The following is a 16,480-nucleotide window of genomic DNA, read 5'->3' on the forward strand; positions in this document are numbered from 1 at the left end:
ACTAGGACTGTCTTTTGCTTATTAAGTGTAGTTAGGTTGTGAGTGTCTACGTCTATGTAAGCAGCAACTTCTTTGTAGTGATTTGTGTTTATCCATCAAAGTGAGGAGGAGGTCCTGAACTTTGCTATAAACTGAGACTAATATAATAATATATTTTCACATAATAAAATTTTAATATAGTTTACTGTAAGTGGAAACTAATTTGAATTGCTTAAGTTTCTAATTAGCACAGCAGAACTTCTAATTCTGCATTTGTTATCATGATATTCAGGATAACATCATGTCATATATGACTATTTTAGTATCGCATCACATATAGTGTGAAACTAGAATTGCAACAAAAGTATAAGGTTTACTAAATAGTTTTTGCAGTGGCTGCTAAGGAATTTGTTGATTAGTTTACCCCAGTTTCTCTGTCATGTTCCTAGTGAGTCCATAGGTCTGCATGTAGAAGTAATGGGGAGATGAGGCTGTCAAATTTTTCAGGGGTTTTCTGTGACGTACTTTTGTCTCTATGCATTCTGTATTGCTAGCTACTTTGAGCTGATACTACTTAGTGTAAAACTCCAATGAAATTGCATACCCATATGTACTTTTTGGAGTACATACACCACGTACTTCCTGTGTATGTGTATTTTCCTTATGGGCTTGCACCTTAAAACAATAGCTCTGTTAGTTGTATGCTTCCCAGAAGTTCACAGAACGTAGAACTTTTCAAATGTGAAAATGAGAGGCTATGGCTTGCTCTTTGTATGCTTCTGTAGGCATTTTTGCCACCTGATTTGTTTGGCTGTTTTTTTGGTCCTGTTACTGACAAACTAATACTTCATCTGAGCAGTATCATTAGGCAAAGGAGGCCGTCCTAGACTGAAAGTGCTGCTCAAACTGAATACTGTATGTTTCAGAGTATTTGTATACTTTTAGGTAAAACCAGACTTTGTAGAATAAATATGTAGGAAATGAAACTACAGTAAAATATTTATGCTGCAGAATGTTCTGATCAAGATCTGTCTTACTTTTTATTTCAGTTATCTGATGGTATCAAGATTGTGGATCTTCAGAATTCTCAAAGTCAAGTTTTTCTGAACCTTCAGTCAAAAGGGTTGAAAGGAGGAGGTATGAAAAACACTTTTCTGTTTATAAATTGGAAGGTCCAAACATTTTCTAACGCAGTCTGGAGTTAATTGAAATTATTCTCTTCTTGAAATGGGAAGCAATTATTTTTCTTGTAAGTCCTAGGTATCCCTTCACTTGTTCTTTTTGTTCTGCTCCAGGAAAATTAAACCTCTCTTTTTAAGTGCCTTGGTGTTTAATTTTTTCTTTGTAATTTCATGTGTAGAAATTAAAATATTGCTGTCCTTTGGAGTCAATAAAACTTGCCTTGCAGTAGTGTTAATAGCTGCCTTGTCTCATATGAAATAAGCTGAATACTTGTAAGCAATACAGATACTGAAAGGATATATTTTCAGTGTAGAAAACTATACTTTTGATTTCTTTTTATTTTTTATTTTTTTTTATTCTGTGTTTAGTTACATTTTTATTACAAAATTTGCAGATGTATCTCTTTATATGGTATCTTGAATTAGATTATGATACCTGAATATCTTCAGAAATGCTCTAATTAAAATCTGTAATGATTATATTACTTGGTTGCTAGCATTAGTATAAGGGAATGAAATAAATGCTAATGGAATGGTAGGATGAAGAAGAAAACCCTTCTTTTCATGCAGGTATTCTATTTGGTGGCACAAAATGTTGTATTTCTTGGCCTATATAAGCCGTGAGTGTACTGGCTGATGGTTTTCTAGTAACAGAGGGAAATGAAGCATTTGTATATTAGTCAGAAGTGCATGTTCACATTCTCTAGAACCTGCAATACTTAGAAAACACCTATGGAAATGGAACCCATGGTTCTATGGTATCAAATTTTTTTTTTTCTCTCTCATTCTTGACTGTTTGCTCTGATATTTTTTTGCTGTCTGTAGGCTGTGGTAGACTAAATAAAAAGTTTTTTTTACTTCTCTCAGCTGTTTTTCTTTTGCCATGCAAGTATATGGAGAAGATAGTGTAGTCCTAAGAAACCTCACATGGGAAGGAAAAACTGTTGCTGTGTTTTTTGTGCCTAGGAATGAATATTTGGCTGTGAGATTTTCTTAGAGATATCACTCTAAGCAGTCTGTGCCTAGATAAAGCACTTAACTTTTTCTGGCTCACAACTGTGATGTAAGTGAATCTAAAAGATCTGAAGGCTTTAGCACCATCCTTTTGTGTTCATCCTGAAGTCTTTCAGTTCTGAGATTTTTCCTTACAGCAGGTGAATCAAGGAAGGCTGTGAATTTCAAACGTCAGAAAGCGCATGGTCAGTAGAGCCAAGCACATTGGTTGCTAAAGTATTCTGAAGATCACCCATGTCACCTGTATTCATTCATCACTGGTGTCTATCAAAGAATGCATAATCTTTTCATATGATCGCAGAATAATCCATGTTGGAAGGGACATCAGGAGGTCTCTACTCCAACATTCTGCTCCAATCAGGGACAGGCCAGGTTGCTCAAGGGTTGATCTGGTCCAGTTTGGAAAGTCTCTAAGCATGGAGACAGCACAGGCTCTCTAGGCTCCCGTTCCAATGCTTGACTGTCCTTATTGTGGAAAAAGTTTCTCCTTCAGATTTGTGGAACCAGTTTTGTGTTAAATATGACCAGCTCTAATACTCAAGAAAAATCATTTCAGCCTTTGATAGGGTGCAGTAAGTCACGATCTGAAGACAGAGTAATTTTTGTGACATATATAGAACAGCTCTACTCTTAGATGTAAGGCTTTAGAATAATGTCTGTCTTCAGCCCTATCACTTAAGTTACTTGTCTGGTTTTGTGGTTCCCATAGTGAAATGTGTTGTTTAAACACTTTTGCCTGCCTGCCCAAGTTAGACTTAGAAAAGATCAGTTTCTCGATATTTTTTTTTTTATTTTATTTTTTTAAATTTTTTTTTCCTTTTTTAGAGAGAATTTCTCCTAAGAAAAGAAACACTCAAACTTTAAAACTTTCCTACTGTTGATCAGTTCACCTTATTTTGGAAGTTTGTGTACTGTGCGTTGACTTTCATATACATCTGTATACTGTAAAAATAATAACAAAAGTTATAAAATACTTTCCACCCTTGCAGTTGTGAATTGCAATTTCTTTTTTTTTTTAATTGATGCTACTAAGTTACCTTAAATAAAGAGCCAATATGAAAATTTCGTAAAGAGAAGATGATATGTGATGTTTTCACTTGATGTTTTCTCAGCAAATACGTATCTCTTTTCTATACCCTTTTTTCCGCATTGCTGAGGATTCTGTGTGGGGTTGTTTTTTGTCTAACATTTTATGCCATAATATATATAATGTGTGTGTGTTTGAATCTGTGTAATTTATAAACATGTATATGTAGAGAGTAGGAGTAATTACTTTATTAATAAACTTTAAAGGGAAGTGATAGATGGGGCATCAGTAGAGTCTTTTCCTTGTGGGGATTGCATCATTAATATTTGTTTGAAGCACATGTTTCCCAGGTTTGGATTTAGGGAGCTGCTCTTTAGTCCTAGACTGGAGTTTGAATTGAAGAGTATTGATTCTTTCATTCTGTGACAGAGTCATAGATGATAGACTCTTTCTCTTAGAGAGGAACTTTGTAGTGCTTGTTAGTACCTTTCTGACTCTTTTTTTTCCCTCCTGTGCTAAGCCCAGGTAACACCAAAGCTAGCACCAGGCCCAGCACCACAGTATGCCAGAACAGGAAGCATACACTAGAGCCAAAGTATGCTATGCCTGCGTATTAAGTGCATAGTAGCATAATATGCAGATTATTTTTTGTTTGCTTTTTAGGTCGTTTTGGACAAACAACTCCACCACTTGTTGATTTTCTTAAGGATATTTTAAGAAGATACCCAGAAGGAGGACAGATTCTTAAGGTATATAACAAATGGTATTTTTAGCAGTCATTTAGTATGTATGACAAAATACCATTACTTTAACACTTTCCAGCAAATCTTGTAGTTGTCATACCTCATTAGATATTCATTCTAGTAGAGGAAATACATGTTTCCATTTCTGTGGACAAGGCAAAGTGAGTTGTGTGGCTTTTTTTTTTGTTTTGTTTAATGTCCGAGTTTGCTTGTCACAGGTGCCATTGTCATTTATAAAGAAATAGAGATAAAATGCAGATGTTATAATTAAGTCAGAGACTTCATGGTGTTCTTTGTGTGAACGAGCGATCTAGAATGTTTATTTTGCTTGTTACTTTATTGTTCATCTCTGCTCTAAGGTATGGTAAAACCACATAAGGGTATATACATTTTTGGGGGAGATATTATCTTAGCATAAGATTGGGATAAGATGGAGATTTTAATACAAGATTTTGCTGTAGAATTTCTGGGTAGCTAAGTATATTTTCCTCAGTGAACTCTTACAGTGTCACAAAGTTTCATCATTAGATTAAGAGCACTTTGGGTGGCTTTTGTGAGACTTGCTCTAGAGTTACAAGAACAATGAACCCATCAGTTTTGTATGGGCTGAAAAACATTTTTAGTCTAGACGTTGGTTCTTGTAACAAAAGAGCGTCACAAGATTTTCTGAACTGAGCTTAGTTTTCTTTACAGTGTTTTATCATTGGTCCAGGAGATTTCAAAGTATGCAACAGTCCCTGCCCTTGGCAGCGGGGTTGGACTTGATGATCTTTAAAGGTCTGTTCCAGCCCAAACCATTCTGTGATTCTATGATCTGAAAAAATACAGATCATTCTAAATTTGTCAGATCCCACAAGGGGAAAGACAGGTACGTACAGAAGATGATTTGCCTGATTTATCGTAGCTTCCTATGCTAATGTCTGGAAGTGCCACTGTGGTATTGTTTTTTTGAAGAGCATCTGGGGTGGTTAGTTCAATGTTAAACTTCTCATGCAGAATGCTTCATCACACAGATGTTAGGAGGTTCATTTTCTTAGTGTATGGGAATACTAGGTTCTAACTAATGGGATTTGATACAGATATATGTGTATGTCTATCTGTATATATAAACCACACCAGTACAAATGGTGACATGTGATGAGAGTTCTTATTGTCTCTTGGAAGGTTTTCTTTGCAACCGTGGAACTAGAAGTTGATTACTTTTAGTGTGAATGCTTCAGATAAGCATATCTTCAATTGTATTGGCAAACTGCATCCTGGATATGTTCTGAGCAGTGTCTGTTCATAGAATGGGTGCTTACATTTTTACTATTTCCCAGCAGTAGTTGAATCCATGAGATGCATTTGAATCATGAAGGGTTCAGACCTTCTTAACAACTTAAAGCCAATTTTTCATTCCAATGCAAAGAAATAACATAATGTCCTTAGAAATCAGATAGGTAAATCTAAAAGTAGAAATGTCCCTCTTGTCTTGTTTTACAATTTAGAGTTAAGAGACTGTTAGGGAGGGATTACTACCAGAAATTTTGCTGATCTGTTAAAGTGGATTTCACTGTTTGGATTCTTCAAATACAATGCTTTTACAGCTGAATGTAGCAGATGCTCCAAATGAATTCAAATCTCTGACTACATGGTGGTTTCTATACTTATTATTTAATATTTCTAGAGGCTTTGGCTATCTTTCTGTATCTTCTTGAATGGTTGTCTTAATTATTCTTTTAGAAGAAGAATTACATGTTTTTTGTAATTAAATACCTCATGGAGATTCTTTAAAAATGTATTATATATACCGAACTGTGGTTATATTTCTTGCTATCGCATCTTGCTTCAAAATTATGTAGCAGTAACAATATAAACAATATATTTTGGTTACTTGTGTGGTATTCCTCATATACTGAACATACTGCCACAAAGTGAAAAATTGAGGGGCTATATTTTTGATATTAGATAACAGTGAGCTTATTTTACTGTCAACAGTATATTAAAATGCAACCTAATCTGAAATATGTGTTGCTAGTTGATGCATTTTTAAAGATTCATCTTGCTAGCAAGTCTTTGTCTTTATGCATAATTGAATGGAATTTATATTGTATGAATACCTTGGATGTGATGTGATGTACCTACATAGCTTTTCAATTCAGCTGAGATGCTTATGCCAAACTTGCATATACCCACACAAACATACACACATGTGTGTACGTGTGTATGTATGAGTGTGTATCTTTGGAGCTGTGATACGCTTTGATGATTCAGTGTAAACAGAGCATTGTGTGAAGCTCTGATCCTGTAGTTATTTATAATCATGCTTACGTGTCTGCAGTGTATAATGCTATTGATGTAAATGGGACTGGATAGGCATATTTTATAACGGTAGTGTTTACAGAACTAGTTTATTAACACTGTATTTATTGTAGTTTTCCATAGCTCTCACCACTACTAATACTATTTAACAAACACTCAATCTTAACATAAGCCTCTTTCTAGTCTACGGGCTTCATTCAACAGGTGAGCTCTGTTGGTTCATGATTTAGAGTTACAGGTCAGAACTGTTTTACAGACCTTTGCTGAAGGAGTGTTAGAAGTGAGCACTATGGCTCTTGAACAGTTGGTTCATACTGTGAATTGTTAACTTAAACAGAATTCAGTTGATGTAAAGAGTGCTATGTATTGCCCTTTTATGACTTGTTGCCTCACTGTTGTCTCATAGCTTTTGTGTAGGCTTAACAGTAAACTTTTGATTTTATTTTATTTTTAATTTTTTTTTCTTCTGCCATCTTGCATTGTTTTGAGTCTTGTACAACTCTGATTTGGGATAATATAATAGTAGCAGTTTAGTAGCTTATTTCTGAAAACTATAAGTACTGCTTGTGTGTGGTATTTGAGCTCCAAATTCAGATTGCTTTTATACTATATGTCTCAATATTCCTTTTATGATGATGTCTGTTTTCATTGAGGTAAACTGGATAAAATTATTTTGATTGAAAAGTATGAAAATGATCACACTTGAGACAATTGCTTGTTATTTTCTACTGTTGAAGTTGGAAAGCCATTGCTAGAATCTGTTCAACATTACTACATTATACTTTGGTTTTGGTTTTTTTTTTTTTTTTTGGCTGTCTCAGGAACTGATACAGAATGCAGAAGATGCAGGTGCCACAGAGGTTAGATTTTTATATGATGAAACTCAGTATGGAACAGAAACTCTATGGTCGAAGGACATGGCACAATATCAGGGTAAATATAATTTTTATTAATTTTGACCATTATTCGTCAATATGCATGTGGTTCTCTGTTTTTCTCCTTGCTGTATAGAGATGACCATATAGGGATAAATCCATTGCTGTTTCCACCTTACTAGGTGCATATTTTGTCTATGTTCTAATGTTGATAATTCTTTTTCAAAGCCAGTGTTTGGTATTGAAGGCCTTAAACTGTCTTCATGCAGGTTGTCAGTAGCAGCTTTCCAACTGCTTGCAGTTAATGTTGTTTGAGGGAAAATCTCCGTGTTCTGCTTTATTCTAAGTCACTTCTCCCAGGGTGGCTGTATCCTGGTGTTTATTTCCCTGGGTTCACTCCATATCCCAAAATACAGTAAAGGATTTTTAGTGGAGCAAGTAAACAAAAATTTAATGAGTAAGACCTAGGATAAAAGAATACTTGGGGTATTAGACAATCATTTTCAGATTTTTTTTACATATTAACCTCTACCTTTTGAGAGCTATCTCCAGTTCTTCATGTAAAGACTACCCTAGCTCCTTACATTTCAGCATTCTCCAAGCAGTTCTGTTTTCTTCCCATCTCTTATTCTCTAATTCTCTCCCCCTTCTATCAAAGTTGCTCCATACAAAGGTGTTTACATCATCTAATACAGCTTTGTGTGACAGAGGTCAGTTATGTATTTATCAAACAAATTAGTTTGCATAATCATCTTGAAAGGCATTCAGTCATGATTTAAAGATTTCAATGATGAACGGTTCACTACTACTTGTTTCTAGCTTTTTTCAGTTGTTAATCAGCCTCATTATGTCTTCTAATTTGAATTTGTCTGTCTTACTTTCTACACAGATTTTATTGTTATATCTTGCCATGTATTCCCTTCCAGTGGAGGTATTAATAGACTGTGATGAGTAGATCTTTCACACATCTTTTTGATAGCCTTAACAGATTGAGTTTGAGCATTTTGCCAGAGGACACTTCTTTCAGAAGTTTTGTTGGTTTCTGCTTTCTGTTCAGTTTTTCAGAATCATTCTTTTAAAATCTGTGCACCAGAACTAGATACCATATCAGAATATACATCTTTTAGGTCCCATGTACAGCAGTAAATCCATCTTCTGGCTTCTGTTTCTGCTGCAACTCTATATGTTCCTTTCACGGCCAAGCATAATTTGACGTCAGCTTGAGTTGTAGCTCCCCCATTAAATTTGCACATGTATACTTTAAAGAAATACTTTCTCAGTTCTGCAAGTTTGTTTCCTAGAAATTTTTAACAGTAAATAGTTTTTTTTCTGTCATCTTTTTAACATTTGCCTGTTTATTATAGGGCCAGCATTTTATGCATACAATGATGCAATTTTCACCCCTGAGGACTGGCATGGTATACAGGAAATAGCAAGAAGCAGGAAGAAAGATGATCCCCTGAAAGTTGGCAGATTTGGAATTGGCTTTAATTCAGTTTATCATATAACAGGTACTCTCAGTAGATATTTTAAAATGAAAATGTTGAATTTTCTAAATTGTTTAATTATTTTAGGTCTTCATCAAACATTTAATACTTTCTCTATAGTGCATTTTTAAATTAGAACGCTGGCTAAGTTTCCTGAAGAAAGGTTCCTATTTTTCTAAAACTCTGGAAGGTGTCCTCTGGATTTTGAAGGTTTTTGGAGGATATTTTTCTTCTAGTAACATCATTGTGTCCTTAGTCCCTTATATTGAAGTGAATGTTCCTTTACACTGTTATTTCAATTATACACTGCTATTCATATTATAGAAGCCCATAATATAGGGTAGATATGCAAGTAGAAGTGTGGAAGTTTAGACTAGACTGAAACTTTTATGCAGTTTCTTTACATAATAAGCAGTGATTTTATTTCATGCTATAAAGGATATTCCACAGTAGATGTATATGCATATTTACGTTTGAGAGTGATAGTACGTACTCTTTCACAAGCTGGTAATATTCATATAGCATAAATAGTGCTTACAGTCTACATAGTAATTATAACAGTGCAGGATAAGAGGCAATTTTTTGCTGAAATAACATTTTTTAACTTGTGAAGAGAGTTTGTAAGACACAGGATGTTTTTTCACAATATTTGATCTAGTAGAGCATGAATAAAAGCTTAATACGTTCAGTGGTTTGATAATTCTGGAAATTTATGCCTTTAAATGTACAAGATTACTGTTTACAAGCCTTCAAGATCTGCAAAGTATGAATGTAATAGAACACATCTTTAGTAAATTAAATTGTTGTTTTTCATGAAAATATTGGAAATATAAAAGGATAGAGTTGAAAAAATATACTTTTTGTTGCTCACTGTTTGCTAAAATTTAAATAGTTGAGTGAGTTTATATTTTTAATTGCAGAATAGGGGTGTGCTTGTTCTCTTAATGAGCACTGAATTATATGGTATCAGACTGATACTAGGTTCATTGCAGTTTTATAACATTTTTTTTTTTCTTGCCCTTTTAAAATTTGTTCCTTAAGACTGTATTTGGAAACTATGTTGTTTTAGGATTAATAGTTGTTGTTCTTTATGTATACAGACGTCCCTAGTATTTTCAGTGGTGACCAGATTGGAATGCTTGATCCCCATCAAACCCTTTTTGGACCTCATGAATCAGGCCAGTGTTGGAATTTAAAAGAAGACAGCAAGGAAATCAATGAACTTACAGACCAGTTTGCACCATTCATTGGTGTATTTGGCAGCACTAAGGAAACCTTTAAGAATGGAAACTTTCCTGGTACTTTTTTTCGTTTCCCACTTCGTCTGCAGCCTTCCCAACTGAGCAGCAATGTTTACGACAAACAGAAGGTTTTGGAGCTGTTTGAATCCTTCAGAGCAGATGCAGACACAGTCTTGCTTTTCTTGAAGAGTGTTCAGGATGTTTCATTGCATGTTAGGGAAGCTGATGGAACTGAGAGGCTGATTTTTAGAGTAACAGCTAGTGAGAACAAGGCCTTGAAACACGAAAGACCCAATTCTATCAAGATCTTAGGAACTGCAATAAATCAGTATTGTAAGGGAGTTCCAAGCAATAGCATAACATGTGTGACATACCATGTAAATATAGTTGTAGAAGATGAGAGTGTTAAGGATGCACAGAAAACATCTTGGTTGGTATGTAATTGTGTGGGTGGTCGAGGAATGTGTACTGAACTGGATTGTTTAGCTGATGACTTGAAATTTGTTCCTACTATTGGAATAGCCATGTCTTTATCAACTAATGGGGAGGAAAAAGGAGCCGTAGCAGATTTTTCAGGAAGAGCATTTTGTTTTCTGCCTTTGCCTCCAGGTGAAGAAAGCAAAACTGGACTCCCAGTTCATGTTAGTGGTTTCTTTGGTCTTACAGACAATAGGAGGAGTATCAAATGGCGAGAGCTGGATCAATGGAGAGATCCGGCAGCTTTGTGGAATGATCTTCTTGTGGTGAATATAGTGCCAAAGGCATATACCACCCTTATTTTGGAAGCTATCAAACGAATGGAGACTGAGAAGAATTCTGATTTTCCATTGTCAGCTGAAATAATTTATAGGTTATGGCCTGATGAGAACAAAATCAGGGTACCTTGGAAACCAATTGTAGTACCTCTCTTTAAAGAGCTGCTCCAGCACACAGTTATTTACTCAATGAGTAATCAGTGGATACAGGTGGAACAGGTGCACTTTTCTGAAATGGATGAAAGTTTGGAGTACACACAGTCTGTTCTCAACTACCTCCAGAATTCAGGGAAGCAGATTGCCAAGGTACCAGCAAATATTGCTAGTGCAGTGCATCTTACTATTTCTACTGCAAAAGCTGTGAAAAAAGTGACTCCTGCTGTAGTACGGCAAGTACTAAGGAAATCTGGACACAGTGGACCTGCTGAAGAAAAGCTTCATCTTTTAGAATTTGTGCTTTCTGATGGAGTCTACAGTGAACTGATTGGGTTGGAGCTTTTGCCATTACAGAATGGAAATTTTATTCCTTTTTCCTCATCTGTGTCAGAACAGGATATAGTTTACATAACCTCAGAAGAATATCCCAGGTATACTTAATATTTTAAATACTGGTTTTTTTAATTTAAATGCTAAAACAGGGCTTCAGACTGTTATTTGCTTATCAGCAGACAAGATAATATGCAGCAGCCTGTAATGTAATGAATTAATGCATAGATAGAACTCAGTTTTCTGTATATATGTACATGTTTGTGTGCATATGTGTCATTTGAAAAGTCTGACAGCTATGTGCCATTATAAGTTTATAAAGAATCATGTAGTCTAGGCTTTAGGGGAATACCTCAGGGTATATTTCAAATTAACTTTCTTCTGAGAATTATAAACAGGAGGAGGTTAGAAACATGCATACTAGGAAGTACATTAAATTAGGTATTGATAAGAGCTTTTATTAAACTAAGCTTGAGATTACTTAAAGCTTTTTTTTTTTTTTTTAACACAACGCCCTTACTGAAGGGCTTAGTAGTAAACACTTACTGGTTTTAGGAAGTAAAAAGATACTACCATGGAAAGAAGCGAGCTTGTCTTCTACATCTGCTCTCCCTTTGTTCTTTCTAGTCCCTCCACAATTAATTTTTTGTCCTTGCTTATTTCCCAGCTGCATCAATGTTCCAATTAGGTTCACATTTTATGTGCCAAAAAAGCTTGCGCTGTCCCTGGGGAGGGGATAGGAAAGAGCAGGATAGCTGGAATAAGTGACCTTGGGGTCACTGGGGAGAAAGCATGACTACTGCTTTTTATGCCTGTACTGGATTACACATGTATAAAAGATTTGTTAAATCTGGACCCTTCTCCAAGTAATCTCCTATGAGGTACTGCTTGAAGTCACTCAGACACACCAGATGTCTTACCTGTAGCTGTTCCTCATCATGAAGTGTTACCTGTATGTATGTTCACAACCACCCCTCCTTCTCCTTTCCCTTAGAGTTCCACTAATTTTCAACTTGAGAGAATGTGACACTTGGTATGTGCTTTGCTGCTTTTACTGCCCTATGGACTGTTTATAAGGGAAGTAGAGGTGGGTTGGAGCGTGCTAATATAGATATTATGAAGGTAAACAGTGCTCCAAGTAAGATCCTTATATAAATTGTGGTTTGAATATATGTATAGACAACACATCTTCAAGAGAAGCAGTTGGATGCAGGTAACTGGTCTTCCCATGTTGCTTGAGAGGGGTTTGCTTTTTTCAAGTCTGCTGCTGTTCTTTTTCTATTTTATTCTAAACCCAGAATCTTTCTTGTTCTAGACAATTCAGGTTATTTATCAGAGGATTAACGGTACTCAGAGCCTGTGATACTTGTGTCTTCTTTTAAAAAATGATTAAAAAAATATTCTGTGGCATCTGTTGTGAGATGATTTATCTTTTGCTATTCTTTCACTTTTTTTCTCCTTCCAGAAGTTAAGCCAGTATAATAATACAAAAAACATTCCCATGATCAGACTAGCGAATTAACAGCCCTGCTTCAGACTAGTCATAAGATACTTTTTTTGGGCATTTGATGATATCTTATTTAGTTTGTGTTCTGTTGCTAATGGATTTAGTTTGGTTTGTCTTGTAGAACTGATATAAAAGCATGTTATACTAGGCATAAATCTACTTACTAGTTAGGATAATACAGAAATCTGAAATAGTAATGCTTTATTTGCATCTATTCTTGCCTACAGTCATTATTTTTAGTTCTAATGTTATAAATATGATAAATTACTTATGCTAGATGTCTTTAAACTTAAGAGTTTGGCTCTTTGCATATTCAAATTTGGAGCCTGCTTAAAAAGCTGAAATAAGCTCTTATTAATGTCTTTCTGTTAACACCTGTGGAAGAACAAGAAAGATTCTGTGTTGATTTATGTATAACTGACATGCCCGCTGTCAGAATTAAACTCGATAGTTATTTTTGATTTCAGGAAGAGCAAAGCCCTAAAAAACTATTTAGTTTTAAGTGCTAACATAAAGGCAAGGGGGAGGGAAGGGCAGAATGAGACTGACTCTTGGCTACAATAATTTTAACCACTGTCTGCAGATCTTTTGGAAGCTACAGATCTTTTGAAGTTCTAGAATTACATGTTGTATTTTTTGTATGCTTTCAAAATAGTCTTTAAGAGACATAGAACAGTGGGTGCTATTTTATCTTTTGGTTAGAATACAAATAGATGAAAATAATTTTCAAATCCCAGTTTTTCTATCAAAAGAAAACTTGCTTAGACCTGCTTTGAAAAGAAGAGCAGTTGGAAAAATTAGTTTCTTGCTACTCTTTGCTTCTAAATGTATGATTTTCTCAATTATACAAAAAATGCCCACTGAAAGCCCAGTTCTGCATATGTGAGCAATTGCTTTGCATGTGGCTGTTTTACCACGATGATTACCATGCTGGTAATTTCTGTGCAGCAACATAAATAAATCAGATGCTTTGCTGAAGTGTGTTTTGGTTTTTGTTGTGTTTGTGTTTTTTTTTTTTTAATAATATGCTTAGATCACTCTTTCCTGGGCTGGAAGGAAGGTTGCTTTCTGATGATCTGAAGCCTGAGGTTCTAGCTGCTTTGAAAGAAGCTGCAAAAAGCCGAGGTATTGTATTTTTTGTGTTATCATATAGTGAAACAGATTGCTAATGGTTGGACAGACTAGTTCTAAACCCAAGCTTAAAGCAATGTCTTTTTTGAAACTGAGTTCACATAAATAAATTGGTCATCTAAAAAAATGTCTAAGATACAACAGACTATGTTGTTTGAATTGGAAATGACACAAATGAAAATTGTAAATGAAGGAAAAAGGATGAAAATTTGAAGTAAAAGACTAGATATTCACTTAGTAAAGCATGCATTCAAGGTTCAGTAATTTTGTGTAAATAGTATTCCTCCAGTTAAGACAGTCTGAATTCTATTTTGTGTTTGTAGTATCTGCATATGAAATAGCTATGCCAAGGTTTTGCTATTGTGGATCATCTCTTATCTCACAATCACAAGTGATCACATCAGTGTGTTAGTTTTGTCTGGTTTTAGAAAAATATCTCAAGCATACTGCAGACTATATAATTTTCATCAAGTGTTCCCCGAGTCTTAATTCATAGTTTATGGTTGTGTCAATGTGGACCTACTGAAATACTTCCAATCTTGATCAAAAGACTTAGTGAAGAAGTTTGCTGCATTTGTTGATAAGATGCTTCTATGTTTAACTGCCTTCATAATTAATTTTTTTTTGCCTCTTTTCTACTCAGAGTTTGTCTGTATTTACCTTTCCACCCTTACGTTTAATTATGTGTTTGATTGGTAAATTTGAAATCTGAATCTCAGAAGTCTTCTCATGTAAACACAATTTGCAAAGAAGTCACTCCAGCTTATTTTTAAGTAGTATGAGCATGTGGTGAGCTATTTTATTCTTCAATGTCTAGAAAATGTACTTTTCAGAAAAAGATCCTTGTCTCTTTTCTTTTTTTAAATTGCTGAATTTATTGGAATGCTTTTGTAGACTGAAGAGATTAGAACCAGACATAGAATACTGTAAACCATTGTGTTGATTTGCTTTTCTTGTTACCCTTTATCATGGTCTTCAGTCCTTGAGTCACAGTCTCTATTTCTTCAGTCTGTGTTCTGACCTTTTTCCCCCATGAACTCCTTTCTCTGTTTATTATTCTTCCTGTTCAGTTGGAAGCCTACTCATTTCTCCATGATTTGATCATTACTTCATTATAAAAAATAATAGAAAAGCTAAGATGATAAATTTTTGAAGTATGGCAAAGCATCTATGAAAAAATGAAATAGCTGGGAGTGACTTGTTGCACAGAGTAAACAGTATGAATATTTAAAATAATATAAATTATATAGAAGATATGAAATCAGTGCTAGGACTTTCATTGAGTAAGAAGAACAGCAAGTCTGAAATGACTATAAAGAAAACCTTTGTTCTGAAAAGCAGAATTGTCAAAGCCTTATGGGCATATTATATGATGGGTGTTGTCTATTGTTGTGGTGGAATATGCTTGTTTAATTTTTTTACTGTTAGTTTCCCCTAGTACTTCTTAAAATTTATTTTGTTTTGTTTTAACACAGACTATAAACTGTTGGAAGTAGTGACTACTTGAAATTGTTTATCTAAACAGTCAATATTCTTAATCTTGGACAGAACCATAAAGAACTACTGTTAAGTAGTAATTGATGGGACTTTAAAAGAACAGAAATATATAGGGATCAAGACAGCCACAGTGAGATTTGATGAATGAAAATTTGTATGGAAGAAGGAATGTTAGCTTTGAAAAATCCCAGTTCCTCATGGTGATACCTTAAACTGACTTTTCAGATGTATTGCTCTAGACAGTTTCCTCCAAGTGCATGTCACAAAGCAGTCTAAACCCATGCTTAAATTAAAAAAATCTGAGCAAAACAAAATACAGGTTTGACAGACTATATGCTTGAATGCATCCTAAACAGAAAAAGCAGAGGTGACTAAAATGAAAAAAACCCTATATATTCATAGAACAATCCCTTACTGAGTTATTCTAGGACATTCCTTCACTTCCAGGCTTGGTTTCCGAGTTGCAACAAGTCTCTCTAGTCTTTTTAGTTCCTGAGAAGATTTTTGGTCACATTTAAGGTCTTGCTTCTGTCTGTCTTATTCCTCTGGGGGTTTCTTTGAACGACATTTTTGTAGGACCTTGTTCTCGCTTGGTAGTATGTCTCTTATTGGTTAAAAGAACGTACATTTGTAAATGAATATGACAAGCATGATTATTCTGAATCTTCTAGAAATGCCTAAGGACTTTTAGATAATCCTTTGCAAGATTGTAGTGGCCTACTTTTTATTCTAGTTCCTCCTAAATTATTCTTCGTTCTAAGATTTTGCATAATCGTAAAGTACAACTGCAGTACCATCAAAGTTGTAAGTTACTAGAAATAATAAGTATTAGGGGGGGGGGTGGGCAGGTTTTGAAACGTCACCTGTCAAGAATTTTACTTACATAGGTGTAGAAATTATATCAGAGAAATTCCTGATACAGTTGCAGAAATAGAAACTTTCTAGTATTGTTTCTTTGGGAAGATGGGATAGAAGATGGAATGCAATTTTTTTTTTTTAATTGTGTTGTACAAAGACAACCAAATTTTACTTTTTTCTCTCCTAAAATGTGTACTGTAATTTGCTAGTTAATAACTGTGTAACTCACGAGATGTTTTCTAAAGATGGATTTGATTATATTCTAGCCCAACAGCTTCTCTGGGGATTTTCAGGTATGGTTGTTAACTGAAGAGGTACTGGTTTGGATTGAAGCTTGATATTTGTGTGAATTTGGTGATAAGCTATTCTTATTACCCCATCTTTCTTGTAAACAAAAC

At 34.8% G+C, this 16,480-nt stretch overlaps 1 protein-coding gene across 1 annotated transcript in view; it reads left to right on the plus strand.

The window, feature by feature from the left end:
* SACS (sacsin molecular chaperone) overlaps positions 1–16,480 on the plus strand; it is a gene marked incomplete at its 5' end in the record, with an annotated part of 78,118 nt that overhangs the window by 48,353 nt on the left and 13,285 nt on the right. Inside the window, 7 exons of the mRNA XM_082495852.1 lie at positions 1,029–1,116; positions 3,865–3,950; positions 7,067–7,178; positions 8,485–8,631; positions 9,708–11,190; positions 13,630–13,721; positions 16,349–16,375. Coding sequence (XP_082351978.1) covers positions 1,029–1,116; positions 3,865–3,950; positions 7,067–7,178; positions 8,485–8,631; positions 9,708–11,190; positions 13,630–13,721; positions 16,349–16,375 — 2,035 coding nt within the window. The remainder of the gene's footprint in view (positions 1–1,028; positions 1,117–3,864; positions 3,951–7,066; positions 7,179–8,484; positions 8,632–9,707; positions 11,191–13,629; positions 13,722–16,348; positions 16,376–16,480) is intronic.

This window comes from Vanellus vanellus (genome assembly GCF_965231255.1).
Source record: "Vanellus vanellus genome assembly, chromosome: 1".
NCBI lineage: Eukaryota > Metazoa > Chordata > Aves > Charadriiformes > Charadriidae > Vanellus > Vanellus vanellus.